The sequence below is a fragment of the Magnolia sinica genome, chromosome 13 (assembly GCF_029962835.1).
Source record: "Magnolia sinica isolate HGM2019 chromosome 13, MsV1, whole genome shotgun sequence".
Classification (NCBI taxonomy): Eukaryota; Viridiplantae; Streptophyta; class Magnoliopsida; order Magnoliales; family Magnoliaceae; genus Magnolia; species Magnolia sinica.
This window is the reverse complement of record NC_080585.1, coordinates 6,802,584-6,822,696: the sequence shown is the minus strand read 5'-3', so window position 1 is coordinate 6,822,696 and position 20,113 is coordinate 6,802,584. Positions and strand designations below refer to the sequence as shown.

Genomic DNA, 20,113 nt, shown 5'->3' with positions numbered 1-20,113 from the left:
CGTCTCAGCCCACTCGGCGAGTCGGGTGTGGATTTGGGTCAGGTTGGGCGCCGGGTTGACATATGAACAAGCTCAACTCTAGATTGACTCGAAAGTTTTGGTAAACAAGCCAAGCTTTAATGTTGAGCTCGTAGTTGAGCTCAAACTTGAGTATAGCATAGACGAGTTAAGCTGAGCTTAGCCCAGCTCGACTCAACTCGGCTTGGTGTACAGCCCTACAATTAATCAAGTCTGGTTGGGTTGGGCCGAGCTTGGGCTAATCAGCCTTAAATGGGTCGGATTGGATCAACTAAATATTTGATCCGGTTTGAATTGTGTCGCTGCCTATTTGCTCGTGGGTCAGGTTTGGACCAAAATTCTTGGCTTGGGTAGAGCTGATCTTGATCTGACCTGAACCTGAGTCGGGGCTTGGGCTGCTATCAAATGAAGTGGGCTGAGCAGGGGTTTGGAGCCTACATCAGGGCCATAGATATCTACGCCCGGCCCTTAATGGGCCCGGCCAATTGACTATCGGCTTTAAATCCAGCCACCAGTGTTGCATCTGAATTCCTAGAAAACGTCTCTTTGCAGTCTGAAATGGTTTCTCTGCAATTTTCTTTCTTGTTTTCTCAGCCCCCTTCAAACAATCCTTCCAAATCCGATTCCCCTCAATTTGCAGCAATGGCAAATGCTGTTGCGGCTAGTGCTGCTGCTGCTGTGGGTTTTGGTGTGGGCTTTGCAGTCTCCCACAGAATCAAAGCCCAGGCAGCAGACCCTCTTCTCCAAAACCCATGGCATTTCTTCTTACCTTCCACCCAATATCCATCTTCTCCCATCTGGGGTTCTCTCTCTCTGGCCGGCAATCCCGGCGAATCCGCGGTCGAGCCTAAGACCGGCGTTTCCTTCCCTGCGATCTTGAATGACACCCAACGCCTGCTCGGAATTGGACTGCGGAAGAAAAGCGTCTTGGGGTTGAAGAACATTGATGTCTACGCATTCGGTGAGAGTTTTTTTTTTTTTTTTCCTTCCCCCTTATTTCTTGTTCGATTTGTTGAATTGAAGCTTTGGAAAAGATGGTTTTGTGGATTTTGTTTTTCTCAAGCTCTGGGCTGTGTTTGGATGCACAAGTGAATTGAAGAGCGAGGCCGTAGTTTTGATTGTGAGGAAAATGACAAGAATTAGTGGTATTTCGTAGTATTCTTCATGTTGAAGAAGTAGCCATTAAATTGCAGTTGCATTTCTTTCAAGTCCAACTTGAAACTATGTAATTAGATTTAGTCTGGTGGGTCCACCATATCAATGCAAGGGAAATTACATTGTGGTTATTTTTGCTTTATTAGAATGACAATTGCTATTCATTTGCTCGTCCATGCTCACCCTCAATGATTTGCTATGGGCATGGATTCGTTTGAAATGTAGATCCAGAAAAACCCAATTCGGATTCTTTACCTCCTAAGGGTGCTTTTGGATGCAGAAGTGAATTGAATTATGGACATTAAATTCAATCAGGAGGAAATAACTGAAATTGAAACGTTATTTACTAGTAAGCATAACAAGGAAGTAACATTCAAATGACAGATAGGTTCTTTCAAATTCCAATTGAAAGGAATGCAATTGCAATTTGGAGCATACTCCCTCCACATGAACCGTAAGGAAGTAATGGTTTTCAAGTTTATTGCACTGGTTTATTACAACACAGAGAGTCTCAAGAATTCAAAATCAGTAATCTCTTTATAATCGATGTCATGGCGGTATTGATTTAATATTGGCAATCCTCAAAGGAGAAGCGATTTTCTACAATTAATTAACCTGTTCGAGTTTTTTATATTTCTGTCATGGGGTAAATGTTCTCAACAATTCCATTAGCTGATTAAAATGTCTTTAATCAGCTGTCCTTGTAATTCATTTGGCAGTCTAGTACCATAGTCTCTAATTCGCTATTGCGTAGGCACTTGTTTTTTATGGTGCTTGTGCGGAAATGTGCGGAAATATGTTCATACACGTGGAATTTTCTTGCCATCTTGTGTATGTGCTTAGGGCTGTCAATTGGTCTGGTCCTATAGTACCCGTAACCTGGTTTACAGGGTTCGGGTCTTATTGGGTCTAGGTTCTTTCGTGTTCATGTCTAGATCTCAACAATGCGGATCCATATCCAGTTGGGTTCGGATACCTATCGGGTACCCATAGGGTATTTGGATCTAGGTTATGAGTTGGGTTCGGGACAATTAAGAGCATACATGGTTGGCATACCCAATGGATGGATTAGATCGTGCACACATGTGCCATTTTGACATGTGCATGTTGTCTAAGTAGGCTCTCTTACATGTGTATGGCTTAGGAAACCTCATTTCTTTTTGTTAGAATGATCAATACATTTTAAATATATAATATTACTTGTTAATGAATGTGATATGGGCTTACATAGGCCTATTTAGATGGGTTATTTTAGTCTAGGACATAAAGGGGATTTTTGCTTTTATTATTAATGGCATTTCTGTAATGGCATGTACTGATCATCTCATCTCTAAATATATTTCCTTTCATTACTTATCTCCAAATTTTCGCAGCTTTACCCCATCCTTATCTTCTCAATTTTTCCCTAGTCATATGAGGAAGCTCTGTTATACAAGGGGTGGAAGCAAGCTATAGAGGAATAGATGGATGCACTTCATCGAAATGACATTTGGGAACTTATCACTCTTCCGACAAGTAAACGTGCTGTGGGTTACGAATGGGTCTACACAATCAAATTTCATCTTCATGGTACGGTTGAACGGTTGAAGCATCGCCTAGTTGTTAAGGAGCATACTAAAACACTTGGTGTTGATTACAGTGAAACCTTATCTCTTGTGGCCAAGTTAAATTTCACTCGGGTTATATTGTTTGTAGCTGTTAATCATGGTTGGCCACTTTTCCAACTTGAGGTTAAAAAATGCCTTCCTTCATGGTGATCTTACGGAAAAAGTTTATATGCATCAACCTACTACATTTGTTGCTCAAGGAGAGTCTAACAAAGTGTGTAAGTTGTGAAAGACAATTTATGAGTTAAAACAGTTTCTACAAGCATGGCTTGACAAGTTTAGCAAGGTTGTATTAAATGATGGCTTTGTTTGAAGTCATGCCGATCATTTCATTTTCGTATGGAAAGGTATCTCATGTCTCATTGTGCTTGTAGTATATGTGGATGATATTGATGTAATTGGAAGCAACAACAAGGGGATTGAACAACTAAAGAAGTATCTTCAACAACATTTTTTTCACAATAGATTTGAGTAATCTTTGATACTCGGTATAGAAGTAGCTAGATTCAAATGAGTTAATCTATCTTAATGAAAATATATTCTGGATTTACTTATGGAGACGGGTCTTCTTGGGACCAAGCCAGTTGATATTCTAATATATCCTAATCAAAAGCTTGTAAGTGATCAAGGAGATGCAATGAAGAATTTGAAGAGTTACATAAGATTGGTTGAAAAACTTATTTACTTAGCAATACTCGACTAGATGTATCCTATGCAATGGGTGCAATATGCCAATTGATGAGTTCTCCAAGAGTACCTCACATGGAAGCAATTATTTGAATTTTGTGTTACCTCAAAGGAACACCAGCTCAAGTGATATTGTATAAATGGAATGGTTATCTTCAGGTTCAACCCTTCCTCCTCTCGCTGCATTCTCTTCTCTTCTCTCTCTTTCTTCTTTTGTATTCCATCTCGCTTTCCACTAATTTACATAACTATTAAAACTAGGGAATTTTTCTAGGATTTACATTCTAGTACCTTTTTCAAAAAGGTTTTCAAAAAGCTACCTTGTTAATCATAATAATCATCATTCCACTACCTTTGGTAACGATGACCGTGAGAGTAAATGGGTGGGTGGTTTAGGTGGGCTCCACCATGATGAGCATGTGAGATCCCCTGCCCACTGGGTTTGTCACCTCATGTTAGGCCAATAACCCAAAAATCAGCTCCATTTGTGATTCAAGTTGACTGCATTTTTGGGAACAGTGTACAACACAACCTTCACCCTCCAAACTATTTCCATTAGTGTATCCTGTGTGAATCACGGATGGGTATGATTTTTATTTTTATTTTTTTTTGGATATAGGCCTAAATGTTTGTGTGTAATCTAATGATCTGAATAGATTTCACATAATTATCACGGTGGCCCCCATAAAAATCAAGGGTGGCCATCCATCACCCAACAATTTTCTTTGGTGTGGCTCACAAGAATCCTGGATCAACCTGATATTTTGTCTCTGGTTCTCATATGATACTAAATATCTAATGTTCAAAGTGGATCTTACATAAATATTATGGTTGGCCTCATCAAAATCAAGAGCGGAGTCCCATGCAAGTAATTTTTTTCTTAATACTCTTTGTATAGTCAGGAGGGATGCATCATGCATAGGACTTTGATTTTTGGTGGGGCCCACCATGATATTTATGTAACATCTACTCCGACCATTAGATGCCTAATTCTAGTTTAGGCCCAGATCCAAAAAATCTAGAGAATTTGTGATTTAGATGGGCCACACAAAAGAAAACAGTTGGGAGAGAGATTACCACCTTTGATTCTTACAGGGCCCACCGTGATGATTATATGAAATCTGCTCTAACCATTAGACGCCACACAAATATTTAGGTTTGAGGCATAAAAGTCAGGCCCATTCGTGATTCAAGAACATGAGGCGATGCACCTAGTAGTCAGAATGTGTGTCCCCGCATCCCACAGGCTACCCCACTCGAGCCCGGTGTGAAAATGCCCCTGCATTAATCACACCCAGTGAGGAGTCTTGAACACGAGACCTCCCGCTCTTATACCAATTTGATGCGGGACAATTAACCACTCACTCTAAAAGCTCGAACTGTTAGAGCATGGTGAATGAATCCATTTAGCTCATAGCCCAGGCCCCACATCTCATGGGTTAAGACCTCGGCCGAACCCCCCCTCGTAGGCCCCAAATCACATGGGTCCCACCTCACACGAGTCACCCGCCCACCCCGAGTGTGTCCCCGCATCCTGCAGGTGACTTCACTCGAGCCCGGTGTGAAATGCGCATTAATCACCCCCGGTGAAGAGTCTCGAACACGAGATCTCCTCCGTGGGCCCCAAATCACATGGATCACCCATCCCGAGTGTGTCCCCGCATCCCACGGGCTACCCCACTCAAGCCCGGTGTGAAAATGCCCCTACATTACAGAAGGTAGTGGGATGATAATAATATGATTAGTGAGGTAGCTGTTTGAAAACCTATTAGAAAAAGGTAACATGATGTAAATTCCATATTAATTAGGTAGTTCTTTGTAAAATTCCCTTAAAACTAACAAGACCGGACCTAAACCAACTAGATCTGACCTGATTTTAACTGGGTTAATCACATGGACCCCACCCACTAGACCCAATTTTCAACTGAGTCCAAAAGGCGTGCCCCAAACCTGATCCAATTTCTTAACAGGTCCAGTAAATGGGATCTGGACCCAATAAAATTCGGTCGGGTCCGTTACGTTCTTGGAGGTCTGGGTACCCATTGACAAACCTATATGTTCATGCGCTTATATGCTTGCATGTGTCTGTTTGTATGAATCTAAGTTTGTGCATGCATGTGCAGTGCACATCTATAGATCTTCTTTCTTTTTTTTTTTTAAATAACTTTTATTTCCCATTATACTGAAAAAAATCATTTCTACAGGTGTTTATGCTGATGACACTGACGTGAAAAGCTTGTTGGGTGAGAAATATGGAGCACTTTCGGTTTCCGAACTGAAAGAAAAGAAGGATTTCTATGAAGATGTCTTGGATCAGGATGTATGCATGACTGTTAGACTTCAAATAGTGTATGGCAGATTAAGCATCCGGTCGGTTCGTAGCGCGTTTGAAGAGTCAGTAGGAAGCAGACTCCAAAAGTTTGGCGGATCAGATAATAAAGAATTACTTCAAAGGTAATTTACATTTTCCACCTCCTTTCCCCATCTTATATTCGAGGAGTATTCTGTGATCCATTTGTATAATTTGGGCTCATTGATATGATGGGTCCCACCTTGCAGGGTCCATGCCCCAAAAATTTCCCAGACCAGAACATCATAGCCATACAAATCTTTAGCCTTTTTTGTTTTCAGTTCGATGTGGACTGTTGCTGTATTTCTATTCTTAACTATCCATTTTCAGGCCACCAACCTAAGGTTAGGACTGCCCCATCAAAGTGATCTTCAAGGGAGGGTCCATCCTTGGTGGGCCCACCAGGTCAATTGTCTGGATTGCTGGACCAAGAGCCCCACTTGTACAAACTGAAAATGCGAGGGTACAATCCATATCCTCATGGTTCCTCCTATATTTGGTTGCCTAATCTGAATGGTGTGGTGGCTTGCTTCACCTTGTCTTGTAACTCTGCTTACTGATGACGTTCATTCAGTAATGATGTATGTGTTAGTGCTTCATCGTGCAATGTTTTATTTTTATTTTGTTCTTTTTAAGCCCTAAAAGTCCTTTTAATGGCAGGTTTACATCCCAATTTAAAGATGAATATAGGATACCACGTGGATCTATTATTGATCTTTCAAAGGAGCAGGGCCATATCCTTCGCACGACAAGTAGGCCACCTTCACTCAGTTTATGATCTAAAGTTTTGGAAATGATCTCACATTGACATAAATAAATATTTCCTTTTGTTCTCCTATTTGGAAATTTCATAGAGACAATGTTCTTTTTGTTCTTGAATGTGCTTTTTCTACTTGCCCGTTTGCTAATCTTTGGATCCTTTTTACTGAATTCAATTCTTAATAAATTCAGTTGTTGTCTTTCATCAGCGATTATTTTAGGAAAACAGAAATGAAGATGCAAAAGGCCATGATACATGGTCCACATGCTCTATATCAAATGATGGAACTGCAATGAGTCCCTTGCATATAAATCCTTTTTCTGCTCCTAAATTAGCCTACTTTTAGGGGCCATTTGGTGAGAATTTCAAGTCAAATTATTCTAGATAGCATGACTTTGTCACTATCATCTTTTGAAAGTGAATGACCTGGAAAGAATAGAGTTTGGATGTAAATACTCTGGAAGAATATATTCTAGGCTTGGCTTGCTTCTAAATTTATCATGATAAAAGGTGCAATTATCAGTCTGGGTCATGTTTCATGAGTCACTACATCAGTTGTTCATGACCTCTTACATTTATTTTGATCAAATGATCTTAAACATTGATTTATAAACGAAATGAATGGTCGAATTCCTTGACAAAAAAGGTCCAATCATGAAACTAGACCTTCGATCATGTGGGTCCCACCTCTGCTTCCTCCAGCCTCTCAATAATTGCGTTGATTCGATGATCATATCTATTTCATCAATCTGAATTCGCCTCCTTTACGTCTGGGAAACCTTAAACAAGTTATAGTGTTCGAGCATTTTTCTAGGGTGTATAAGATGTATATATGTCAATATTTTATGCTATGGACATTTCTAATTGTCTATTTATATTTGGGTGGTCTTTATATTCAAGCAATTCAGTTATTCTATAGTTTTTATTATATGGCAACTGTGCATATCAAAGAGAAGCCTTAACGCCTATTTTATGCAACCATAATGTCTACGTTTTATTCTCAAGTTAACAGAAGATCTGCATGGAGAAACAGCAAGCGCTGTTATTATTCCCATTAATTTTGTTGACTGGGATAGGGCGGCAATTGTTGAGCCTGGGAAGGTTTCAGCCCATTAGGCCTGGCCCAGTAGTCCCAATTTTGAGCAAAAATATATCTGTGTGGACCAATGGTCCGAAAGAGATCAATGGTCAGCATCACTAAACCATGAGCCGCGCTGCCTGTACAAACTGAAGACCCAAGCACACTGCATCTTCACGTCTGATTAGCACATTTCTGTTGACGATCCTAGTAGTTTTTTGGGTGATAATAGTTGTGTAGTGCATGATGAAGGAGAAGATGGGAAATTTCAGTTCTGTTGTTTTCCATGCTGTGTGTGTAATGTCCTTCTAAATGAGCAGGCTTTTTATATCTAGTTATTGCTAAAAATCTTTAGTTATTATTTTATCAAATTCAAATATTGATTTTTCTTGTTTTGCTGCCTTGTTATAGTTGATGGAAAGGAGGTGGGAAGCATCCAGAGTAAGCTTTTGTGTCGGTCTGTCTTAGACCTTTATGTTGGTGAAGATCCATTTGATAGACATGCCAAAGAGGATATTGAGCTTGGTTTGGCATCACTTCTTCAAAAGTAGATATGTAATGGCTGAAATAAATGGCGGAGGATGTTTGGAATATTCTGCCTTGAGAGTGTATTTTCTTGTGTTTAGATTTCTTTTATCCATCTTGCCCACAGATGTATCGGAGTTTAGAGATCGTACTCTATTTAGAAGCATCTTCTTCTAAAATAATAATAATGATGCAACATGCTAAATTTTGATCGCACATCCTCTTTTTTTTTTTTTTTGGCTTAGATCATATTCGAGCTGGAAAATTCAGAGGGTTACTGGAAGAGGTATTATACCTTGCAGGTTTTCAGTTCGTTCATTTGGGGCCCATGGTTCAATGATTGGAACCACTGATATGAAGGGCTCATTGTGATGGCCCGCGCTCCAAAAATGCCCAAGGTGGAAATTCCCAACTGTTGGTGGCCAGAAAATAGATGTGGTTATGAAAGAAAATGTATCAACAGTCCATATTCTACCAAGAGGCAGAAAAATCCAGTGGATGGAATTTTCCAATCTAGGCATCCATGATGGGTCCCGTTATATCAATGGTTTGGATCACTGAACAAAGGGTCCCTAATGCAGGGGCATTTTCACACTGGGCTCGAGTGGGGTGGCCTGTGGGATGCAGGGGCACACTCGGGGTGGGCAGCTTGTGTGAGGCAGGCCCCACCCGTGTGAGGCAGGTGACTCGTGTGAAGTGGAACCCATGTGAAGTGGGGCCCACGAGGGGGGTTAGGCTGAGGTTCTAACCCATGGGATGTGGGGCCTGGGCTTATGAGATAAAGGGATTGATTCGCCATACTCTATCAGTTCGAGCTTTTAGAGTAAGTGATTAATTGTCTTGCATCAGTCCCACTTCTGCAAACAAAAAATTAGAACGCACAACACATTCTCAGCTGAGAATTATGTAGTACCTCGGCTTAAAAATCATCTAAAGAAACGTGGACGTTGAAGTCACAGTGAATCACAATTGAGAAAAATTCAAGTTTTAAGAGGGAGCATGGTTAGGATGGAGGATGGTCTTTTATATGTTGCTTTTCAACAAAGATGGAAGATGGGCGTGTATAGGGTCTGTATCCTTCATGATCATATCTGTTGCTCACTGCATATTTTCCGTGAGTTTGCATAATTTTAAGGGAAGGGTGAGAAAATCCACTGAAAACCCTTATATCAATGTTTCTAATTACTGAACCAGAGGCCACACTTATACAAACTGAAAACCCGAACACTGTAAGAGTTTTTGGCATTGGCTGTAGGTTGTCGTGGAAATCAAAGGAAGAACCCAACTGTACGGTACTCAGAATAGTAGAGTTTTATGTCCTAAATATCATTGCTGACAATTTCACTTCTCTAAACTGCAACAACCACAAGATCACCAGAAAAAAGGAAGCATTAGATGGAGACGCTATTTGGAATTCCCCTGCCAGTTAGCCCACCGACGCCCCTGAAATCGGAGGTGTTTGGATAGAGCAAAGTGTATGGCACCTTGACGGGTCCCACCCGGTTCTTCCATCGTTCATCATTGTTCATCTCTATAATTCTATTTTCGATTGCCACCAGTTTTCTCCCGAACTGCTCAAATGCTTCCAGTGCAGCTGCATCTGTTGTCCACTCTGGTGTGGCCCGCTGCCCAAGATAGACCTCATCAGAAGAATGCCGTGACAGAATCTCTATGAGGGACACACCAAGGAGTGTCTGCAGCTGAGCCGTGATTGTGCTCAGGAAGACGGTGTCGGGGTTCGACTCAAGCTCAGCATACTCAGGTGACCCAGGTTCAGGCATGAAGCGGCGGCTTATTGTCGGACGGTTTGGAAGGTAGCCTGCATAGGGGTACTGTCCGAAATTAACGGCGGCATGGAGGGCAGAGGCCACCCATATGATGGTGGTGCATGTTTGGGTCAGCTCAGCAACAGTCTGCATCTTGGGCCACCATGGCTCATCCTTCTTGTCGCCATGGCCCACCTCACGGATCTCGGTCCACCAGGACTGGAGCTCGGGATCAGCTTGCACAGAGGCATCAGAGGGGTAGTAGATGGAACAGTAGTCACTGACCCACGTTTCAATCGCTGACCAGATCTCCAGCCCGTCGACAGCATACGGGTAGTCCTCAACTAGCAGGTGGAGGTTGTGGGGGTGGTTTGAATCAGGGACTGCCATTCCTCTGAAAGGCATGAAAGGTATCTTAGTCACTAAAAATCTAAACATATTTTATTTTATTTTATTTTTTCAAGGGTGCTTTTGGATGCACTATCGAACAGAATTGCAATTCCTAGTCTAATAAAATGGAAATAGCCAAATATAATTCTTTCCATAGTTTTCCTATTGTAGGTTTGGACTCTTAAATTGCAATTTGGTTACTTTCAGGTTGGACATGAAAGGAACTTAACTGCAAGTTGATGGCTACTTTCCACATGATTAAACTGAATGATCGCAATCAAATTCACTTATGCATCCAAACATGGCCTAAATCTTGATATCAGTTCAGTATACCTTTTGATGAGATCTGCAGGAAGTCCTTGCTCTGTAAAAACCCAGTCCTTATAAATCACAGAAGACGATTCCATGGCGAATTTCCCTGGGAAAACCGTGTTTTCGAGCACACCGCCTGCGTTGATGAGGATCTGCCGGGCCAGGGCATTGATATTCATGGTGTCACGATAATGCGGGTTCAAGAGCTTATGGATTGGATGAAGCACGCTCAATTGTCTATTGGTGGCAATCACAAACGGCTCGATCACTGCGTGTGTGTTCAACCTACAGTTACATTAGGACCAATCAAAGATCTTTTAAACTACCAGGGTGCAATTTGGGCGATGCTAAATTTGCTTTTTTCATATCTTACCAATGGCTGATTAGCTGATGATAGCCGGAGTCGTTTACTGCTGCATATGCTTTCGCCAATTGCCATATCGAACCCTCGACCCCGTGGTTGGCTGGGGTGAAGACTTTGCTGACTGCACCATGTTGCTCACCGTCTGGATGAGGCAAGCTCAGCTCGATTGCCACTGGCATCAAAGTCCCATCGTCTTTCAGGAAGAGGACTGTCCTTGAGGCATAGGTCTTCGTGGAGGTCGTGTTTATCCGGTTAAGGTATGGCATCAACGCGTCATGATGGTCTAAGATGAAGAGTTTCTTTCTTTCAAGCGCCTACTCCAAAGTTGAGGTACGATCGTTGTAATGACCACCAAGCATAGTTACAATGTAGCTAGTGAGATCTGGCCAAATGGGTCCAATACAAACTCGAGGTGTGTTTGGATGCTCAATCAAATTGAATTGAATCCATTCAATTCATTGTGGTATGACACCATTTCAATAGACAATGCTGTGTTTCAAACTCAGAATTGAAACAATAGTAATCACAATTTGGGGCTAGTCCCTCATCATTATGGAAAGAGAGAAACTATCTGAATTGTCACAATTCAATCTGATTGAACATCCAAACACAGCCTTTACACACACACACACACACACAAAAGAAGAAGAAGAAGATGCATTGGTAGCACGGTAACAATACCTCTTTGACAGTTAGTCCATGTAGGTTCCCTACTATCTGTTCTTCTGTTATCGAACTGTTCTGATTGCCATATGCTTCAGGATTGAGCTTGCTGGTTGGCGGGAACTCCTGTCAGTTAAAGATTGTTGATTTGAGATTATCTGAAACCATTGGCATATAATCTGTAGAATCTTTTTTTTTTTTTAACACGCACCCACACCACACACACACCCACACCACATGGGCACTCGATCCCATGATCTCAGTGTTGAAACAGAGTCTGTCTACCATTGAGCCATGAGCCAGACCCATAATCTGTAGAATCTATAGAACTGTTTCTAAGCAATAATGAATTTACTTTGAGGTGGCTGATGATGACGGGATTCACTCCAGCCAGCATTTCTCGTCCGAATTCTTCATCCGTTCTCCAAGCGAATTTATCAGCTACGTCATTAAACCAAAAAACCACCATGAAAGAGATTAGATGTTCAGTCATGTGCCTAACTACCCTTAAACGCAATTTCCTGAGTTTTGGGTTTCAGACATTAGGCTGCATTTGGATGCTCAATTGAACTGAATAGCAAACATACCAATTCAATATAATCTAAATGACCAATGTTGACTCAAATTGAAACTACAATAATTTGCAGTTACAACTTCAAACCCATTGCATTGCAAATTGGTTTTTGGTTGGTGCCGCCTTCACTCTGGTCATTTCTTGTAAAATGAATTATAGTATTGCAATTTTGTTCAATTGAGGATCTAAACACATCTATGATCCAGAATTGAATATGACTTATCTCATTAAATTCAATCATGGAATTATCTATGCTTCTGCTTTATCTGCAACTCACCAAATTCAATCAATTTGAAACATGCCTTTCAACAGTTCAAAAAATGCTGCGTTTTATATTTTCTTACTACATTACATTTATGCGTATATGCATGGGCAGGGATGCATGGATGACAATGACACATAGAATGCCATACGTACCTTGAATCACCTGAGGCATTGGGAATTTGAGCAGCCGCTCACCGTCGGATCGGACCAGCTCCTTGATCATCTCCAAGGGGATCATGTCCTTGATCTTGTTGACTGCAGTAATGTTGGGTAGCTGGATCCCTCCCTCATACAAGTTCAGCACATCTTGGAAGGTATCGAACTCATTCGGCGTTTTATCGAACAAAGCTGTCAGCTCTGGGACCAAGAACTGCACGAGCGACTTCAGAGCATACGCCAGGAAATCCGACATCTTCAGGTGACCAAACCGCTCATCCCGCGGAACATAAATGTCCAGGCTCAGGAGTGGCAATCTACTCTCCGTGTTTGGATCTGTTAATATTATTAGAAGAGTTCAGATTAGCACCTTAGCAGTACTGTCCAAGAAAAAAAATCAGGTGGTCCGGCCTGAACGTGCCCTGCACCAGAAATCAGGACAGTTCACTCATCAAGTAGGCCAGACTGCAAGAGAAAGATTGAGTGGTTTCAAATAGGACAATTAACATTTTATTGTCAATGGAAATGCGTGGCCAACTTGATGAATTGAACTTCTTGATAGTCATGGTGGCTCCCACCTGATGAATGGCATTGGTCCGCCACATACATGCCATGTTGGCACGTGCTATGAACCACATTAGCATTTCTCTTAAAATCAGAGAAATGATCTTAGTGATGATGGGTCTTCACAGAATGTTCACCATGTTTAAATCTCACCTGTCTTTGTGGGCTGGCGGCCCGTTCTACCTCTGCGGGGGTAAGGATACTCTTTTGACCCTCCGAGGATGGGCCGTGCATAATCTGGGCCCTTGTCTGGAGAACCCAAATCGTTGTAGAACGCATAGTCATAGACTCGGTCCCATTCTTTCAGCTCTCCAGTGCCGTCTCCTCGGAGATTCACCAGCTCTTCTTCCCGATATCTGCGTAGGGGCTCAGGTGTGTTGCTGGGAAGGTAGGTCTGAAAATTTTTAAAAAAATGTTAGCCCAATTTCTATCCATCTAAGATACTGATATACGATGTATCTGGGCCATCGATTGTTGCTTCACAAGAATGCGATGATTGCAATGTTGAGTTCATGGGTCCCACCCCAATTTTCTGCTATCATTGAACTGTCGAATAAGAACTTCTTTACTTGCGGTGGGAATTTCTGTGGGGCCCACAATCATCGATGGATCATTTAATAGGAGGGATGCACTGAGAATTGCTTATGGCTCTGAAATAAAGTGTATCGGGTGATCACGCGCATTTGGCTAAGGGCCTGCAAAATGGACGGAAAGCATGCTGCCCATGTTGAAGGACCTTAATTAGATGGCTGTGATCATCCAATCAGTTTTAGATAAAGCTGATATTTATGTTTTCCGTTCATCCACGTGACCTTATGAACAGGTTGGATGACAAAATAAACATCCATGTGGACCTTAAGAAGATTTCAAACATGCTTAAAGTGGGTCCCATTTCTAATAGTAGTTTGTCGCCCAATTAAATCCAACCACATCAGGAACAGATGAAGCTCCATCCACAAGAGCAGTGCCCAAGTAATCTATATCTACTATCAGAGATATATCCAATCCAGTATTTACTTCACCCAGCAACTTTCAAATATACTTTGCAGGGTCTATATAGGATAAAAGATTATACTAGGTGTATATTTAGGCTTGTTTGGAACGTGGGATTAAGTGGTATTAAGTCGGATGTAATTGCGGGTTCTCGGGTGGTAGACTCTCAAGAGTTCCAACTCCTGGTCAAGGGTTCGAGTACCCATAGGTGGTGAAATTCCACCAGCGTGAGTGTGTGGGGTGTGTAAAAAAAAAAAAAGAGTCGGATGTAATTGCATTTGGTTCCTCTCTATTTGATGAGCTTTGCTAATTCCATATGCATGGAGGGGCTACACATCCACCCGTGGGCAAATGTGTCATGATGGGATAAATGTATGATACCCAAGCTTTTTAGAAGCTGAGTAACTCTGTTCATGCCTGGCATAAAAATGTGAGGCCATTTGAAGCCTCTGGGGCTACAGCATATCGAAATAAATGAACGGATAGAAAAAATAAAAATAAAAATCAACCTATGCCCACTTGAGGAGAAATTATCTGAAATTTTTTGGTCAGAAGATCTAAACGTTATTTCCAAACGTACGGAAAGCTTAGATCTCACATGTGTGTTTTGTATCCTACGTTTTCCCGCTTGTAGATGCTTACAGCTCCACACGCGTGTGGAATTAACAAACCACCACTTTATTCTCTCGAGAGAAATTCGCGAATCAAATAAAGCGACAAAGGAAAGAACGAAACAGTTATTCGTCCTATGATCCTATCCAAAGCGCCAAACGCTCCCCTCCATTCGTTTCCGTGCGGTGCAAAGCTGTGGATTTTTATTGAGTGGGCCCAAAAGGACACAAGGGCGAAAGAAAGTGATATGGGCCGTTCATATATCTGCCCCACTAATAACAAGAAATAATAAGGGTGTCATGATTACGCTAGACCATACTCTACCTTACATGTGGTACACATGATACATGCTCATGGAGGTCTCCTTGTGGGGAGTGGACTATATCCGTACCGTGGGTCCACCTTGATGATGTGTTGTATACTCATGCCATCCATCCATTTTTCCAGACCAGTTTAGTAAGTGATCCCAGGAATTAAGCAGATCCAAATCTCAGGTGGACCACACCACAAGGAAAAGGTTGTGAATGAAGCCTACCATTAAAAACTTCCCAGGCCTCTCACTGTAAGCAGATCTGTAATGTTTATTTGACATCCAACCCGCTGGTAAGGTCAAACATACCTCGATGAAAGGAAAATACAAAGATTAAGCTTGATCTAAAACTTTTATTGCCTGCAAAATGTTTTTAATAGTCATTAACCACTTTTTCCAGTGGTGTGTTTCACCTGAGATTTGGATCTACTTAGGTTTTGGGATAACTTCCTAAAATAAGCAGAAAAACGGATGGGCGGCATGGATATATAAAATATTCATCAAGGTGGGCCCCACAGGTAATGGTAACACCAACAAAGGTGTTACCCGGGTAACACCTAATCCGCTCCCCTCATTTGGACCGTCAACGTGTCTAAAAGCATGACGTCAGTGCATTCCCTTGACACTAAAAAAAATAAAGTCCATGATTGTTTGCGGTACTAGTGGAATAAGGTGCCTTTAATTTATGCTAGGAATTTTTGATAGGATTGAGACTTTGGTCGATTCGATCCAAAAATTATGATATTTTCCCAATTATTTGCTGGACTGTACAATTTATTTAGTCTACCTTAGATGCGAGCAGCCAAACTTCTGAATCTAGGGATGATTGCGATGTGCTATACCCGATGGATGGCCTGGATCTCGCACAAACAGACTACAATTTAGCACGTTTAACACACAATCATGTTCCTATTCAATTTATTTATGGTCTACCCCAAACAATGGTCCATATTTAATTAGCTAAAATGCGATGATATCATTTTTAAGTGGTGACCAAACAGAGTCTAAAATCCACTTTCATCTTAGTGTTCCACTCCACAAGATAAGTGGACCACCTGATTTTTGGCCGAGGGAATGTCACAAACATGATGAGCGGATTGAATGTCACAAACATGTACCAAAATGGCACATGCAAGCCACATTCTCTCGCAAATACATTACATCTCACCGTCTGTTTTACGGTGATTGTAATTGGAATCATAGGCCTAAAAAAAGTGGGCCACACATTAAAAATGTATTTATTTTAATTTATACCTGATTGGTAAAGAAGACCCGATCATATTTGTAAGAGCTAGTTGGGTAGATCCATGAATTGCAGATGAAGTGAATGCGGCCCACCCCAGGTACATCTTCCAGCGTCAAGGTCTTGAGGAAGAACTGGCTGTGGTGGAAGTTCTTGACGATGAAAGCGCCTGGAATGCCCATGCTGTCATCCCAGTCGAACGTGACCTTGAACATGGACTCACCGGCTTGTACTGGGGTTAGTGTCGTGATCCACTCCTCCAGGTAGGCAGCCGCCCCAACCTTACCTCGGTTCTCTTTCTCTGTAGAATGGATCAATCAGGTAAAACTGAATTACCAAATGCGCTTTGATCTATCAAGTGAAATAAAACATGTTTAAACAGCTTTACATTTTTAGAAAGAGCGTTCAGATTTATGATGAAAATTATGTCATGATGAGTGATAAGTTTGATGTTGTCTGCCAACCTGAGATAACCCATCTTTATTTAGGCTTGGGATGGACAATAGAAGCACAAAATTCCCACAAGCACAATGTAGTAGACTATTATAACAAAATACAATCAACGGTGATTGCGAATAAAACGTAATTGCATCATTTTCCAACGGTGCACTGGAGACACCTGTAGCGGACATGGGTGATTGTTATGAACTTTTTGTTGCCGGTGTTTCCAGTCCGTGACTCGTTCTGTAAATGAATGGATCAGATTTTACTAAGGAACCGTTTAGGGGATGATCATACATCAGTATTTGATGTATGGGCTACTAGGATTGCTAATTGCAGCTGGTTGAGTGCACTTTGTATTGAATGAATGTCTTTAATCTATTCAGAATCAGGGAATATTGATGAATCGAAGGGTGCTCGATCAGTGTCGATCAATAGAGCTTTTGTTTACTCGATCAATCGAAGGGTGCTCGATCTGTGTCAATCGATCGAGCTTTTGTTTACTCGATCAATAGAAGGGTACTTGATTAGTGTTGATCAATCGATATTTAGATTAAAGGCATGCTTGGTTCTGCATAAGTAAGCGATTTATTTCCTATTCCGATTGTGATAGTATATACATCGGGTGTAATCCAAATTATGGTATGTTAGGGGTTTTCTAAGACGTTCTTAAGGGTTTTAGAATAAAAAAGCTAGGGTTTTGGATTATTCGAATAGGGTTCTCATCATTGTAAGTGCATCATTTCTTGTAATATTATTTCATAGTAGATTGCTTATTGCTTTATGTCGTGATTTTTTTTTTTCTTAAGAATTTTTTCATGTAAAATTCATGTGTTCTCTGCATGTTTGGTTTATATTTGCTTTCATATTGTTTAATTAAATTCAAATTTTCTTTTATACGATCTCCAATACTTTGAAAGTTGAACCTTACAAGTGGAAATGAGGCACATGTGTAAGAGATTAGGAGCCGCCCATCATGCAATCCAAACAATGTTGAAGCCATATCTAAAATGAGAGAATTGATTAATTGGGTTGTAGGTTAAGTTTGTTTGTAACCAGTTGCACGTGATTACTCTTCAAATCTGAAAGGCAAAATGTGAGTATAAATTGGTGATATGTCTAGTCAGGCTACAAGCGAGGCTATTAGTTTTATGTCCAAAAGCAAGCCATTATGATTATCATACTAGCCACACATCATGTGCATGCACTAAAGTGGACCTGTTTGTTTCACCAATTAACTCGATAATGTAAGGAAATGTATCATCAATTATGATTTTAAATAAATATATTATCATCATGATTTTCCTATAGTCAAACCAAACATGAGATTCATTAATCAAATGTAGTACTATAAAAATAAAGTTATATTATTTTTAAAGTAGTCTGTAATCATTACTTATTTATTTGACTCTAATAATAGACAATAAAAACAAGTACCAAAATAATTTGTAATCATTGTACTTTTTATATCAATATCGTGAAAATCTCAAATTCAATAATGACATTAGTGTATTCAAATGATGATTTGATATTATGGTAATGTAAAAATGCTTTCATCATGATTTTACATCAATAAACCTCAAATGCAAATGTTGGAGACAGGTAAAGTAATTTGTAATTATTGCATATTTACTTTACACTACTATGGTAATTGATAAAACAAATAGGCTATTTATAAGAAATGTGGAATTAATTCTCAATAAACAACTCCTTTGAATAATTTGTTTAAATTTATTTATGCAAAATTGATTCCCAATTAATATATTTGGTAAACACATATGAAAATAAAAATTAAAAGAAAACCACCACATGTCCAAAATGTTAATCTAGAGGTTTTTGGACCGTTGTCCATTGTTTTCTTGGTCACGCTAATCATGTTGGGTGTGTAATTTACGGTGCATTTATGTACCACCCGACAAGTAACTCTTTTAACTAACTGAACTTAATAAGTTAACCTTTTTATTATTTAAACTAAGTTTGATAAGCACCATTATAATAGTAATTATGTGACCAAAGTTACTTATTCCCAAGTTTTTATCTTTTGCTTTTAACTTTCAACTTCCCCTCCCTCACTTCTCTCCCTCTCTCGATCTGATGGATGGTCCATATCAGAGGAGACACCATATGATGAGTGGTTCACATCATAGGTGAGGCCCATACAATGGACAGTCCACATCAAAGGTGGGCCGGACATTATGGTTGATCACATCAAGGTGAGCCACACAATGGATATTGCTTACATCAAAGACGGGCCCGGCCCCTACTAATAATGGGCAACATCCAAAGAGGCCCTGTATGATGGAGGACCCATATTGAAGGTGGGGCTCACATAATGGACAGTCGATATTCAAGGTGGGGCTCAGCAAAGCTTTTATAAGCCAACGGGATAAGCCGACCAGTAAACTAACATTCACACCGTTAGTCTGAGAGAAAACCCATAATCACCAAGTCCTAGTCTTCAGCACCAACGGTATGCCTGGTACACTTTCAGGGAATCCTGAAACGTTGATCTGGTGGGACATCACGTGGGGGACCATGGCACAGAATCTCCAACCATCAGATTATCATGGAAATGAATTAGCAGCCCGAAATGAGCATTTTAAGAGATCCATATGATGGGTGCAGATATTGCCGATTTAGTGGCCAGGATTCCCAGATTGCAGTGGACGTGTGTACGGTGGAGATGCGAGACAGCGAGAGTAGAAGGAGCACTCTCTTTAATTTCTTCTTTTTTGTTTTTTGTTTTCCCAGAATATCCCTGAAAAACAGTAGGGGAAGAAGACTAACCTGGGTCGCCATGAACTGCACTGATAAGATGAAAAGAGACTCCTTTTCCTAAGAGCTCGTGGATTCTATCAAGGAGAGATGCATGGAAGTCGCTGAAATCCAAGACGTTCTTCTTCATCAGCACAACCGACCCCTTGATCTTCACACCCGTCTCCTTGTGGCCCTTACCTGTTATTGCATCCATGATGTTGTGCAGCATCTTCTCTCAATCAACGAGAGAGAGAGAGAGAGAGAGAGAGAGAGAGAGAGGTGGTTTTTGGGTGTAAGGACAGATGGGATTATTTTGTAGAAGAGAATTTCTCAACTCTTTCTCTGGAGGAGGCTTCTCATTTACAAACGAGGTTTTGACGGCTGCGATGAAGCATCCAACGTCTCATTTTTCTGCAGTCTTTATCGTGGTGGGCCATGCACCTCATTTTTCTTTGCACTGGAATCCTATACTACACTCTTTCTTTTTTTTTTGGTCCTAGTGCCTAAATACCCCGTCTGTAGGA

General features: G+C 40.8%; 2 protein-coding genes across 2 annotated transcripts; one reads left to right on the top strand and one right to left on the bottom strand.

The window, feature by feature from the left end:
• The first annotated feature begins 455 nt into the window (after window positions 1–455).
• Window positions 456–8,396, top strand: LOC131222598 (fatty-acid-binding protein 1). The gene is made up of 4 exons (XM_058217735.1): window positions 456–979; window positions 5,672–5,921; window positions 6,478–6,569; window positions 8,067–8,396. Exons 1-4 carry the CDS (start codon window positions 577–579, stop codon window positions 8,204–8,206), a joined length of 885 nt encoding a protein of 294 aa, XP_058073718.1. The 5' UTR covers window positions 456–576; the 3' UTR covers window positions 8,207–8,396.
• A 934-nt stretch (window positions 8,397–9,330) lies between these two features.
• On the bottom strand, window positions 9,331–19,895 carry LOC131222597 (probable linoleate 9S-lipoxygenase 5). The gene is made up of 9 exons (XM_058217734.1): window positions 19,620–19,895; window positions 16,403–16,692; window positions 13,387–13,627; window positions 12,667–13,005; window positions 12,031–12,116; window positions 11,694–11,801; window positions 11,022–11,326; window positions 10,670–10,933; window positions 9,331–10,340 (listed from the first exon to the last, which is right to left on the bottom strand). Exons 1-9 carry the CDS (start codon window positions 19,816–19,818, stop codon window positions 9,572–9,574), a joined length of 2,601 nt encoding a protein of 866 aa, XP_058073717.1. The 5' UTR covers window positions 19,819–19,895; the 3' UTR covers window positions 9,331–9,571.
• Window positions 19,896–20,113: the final 218 nt, after the last annotated feature.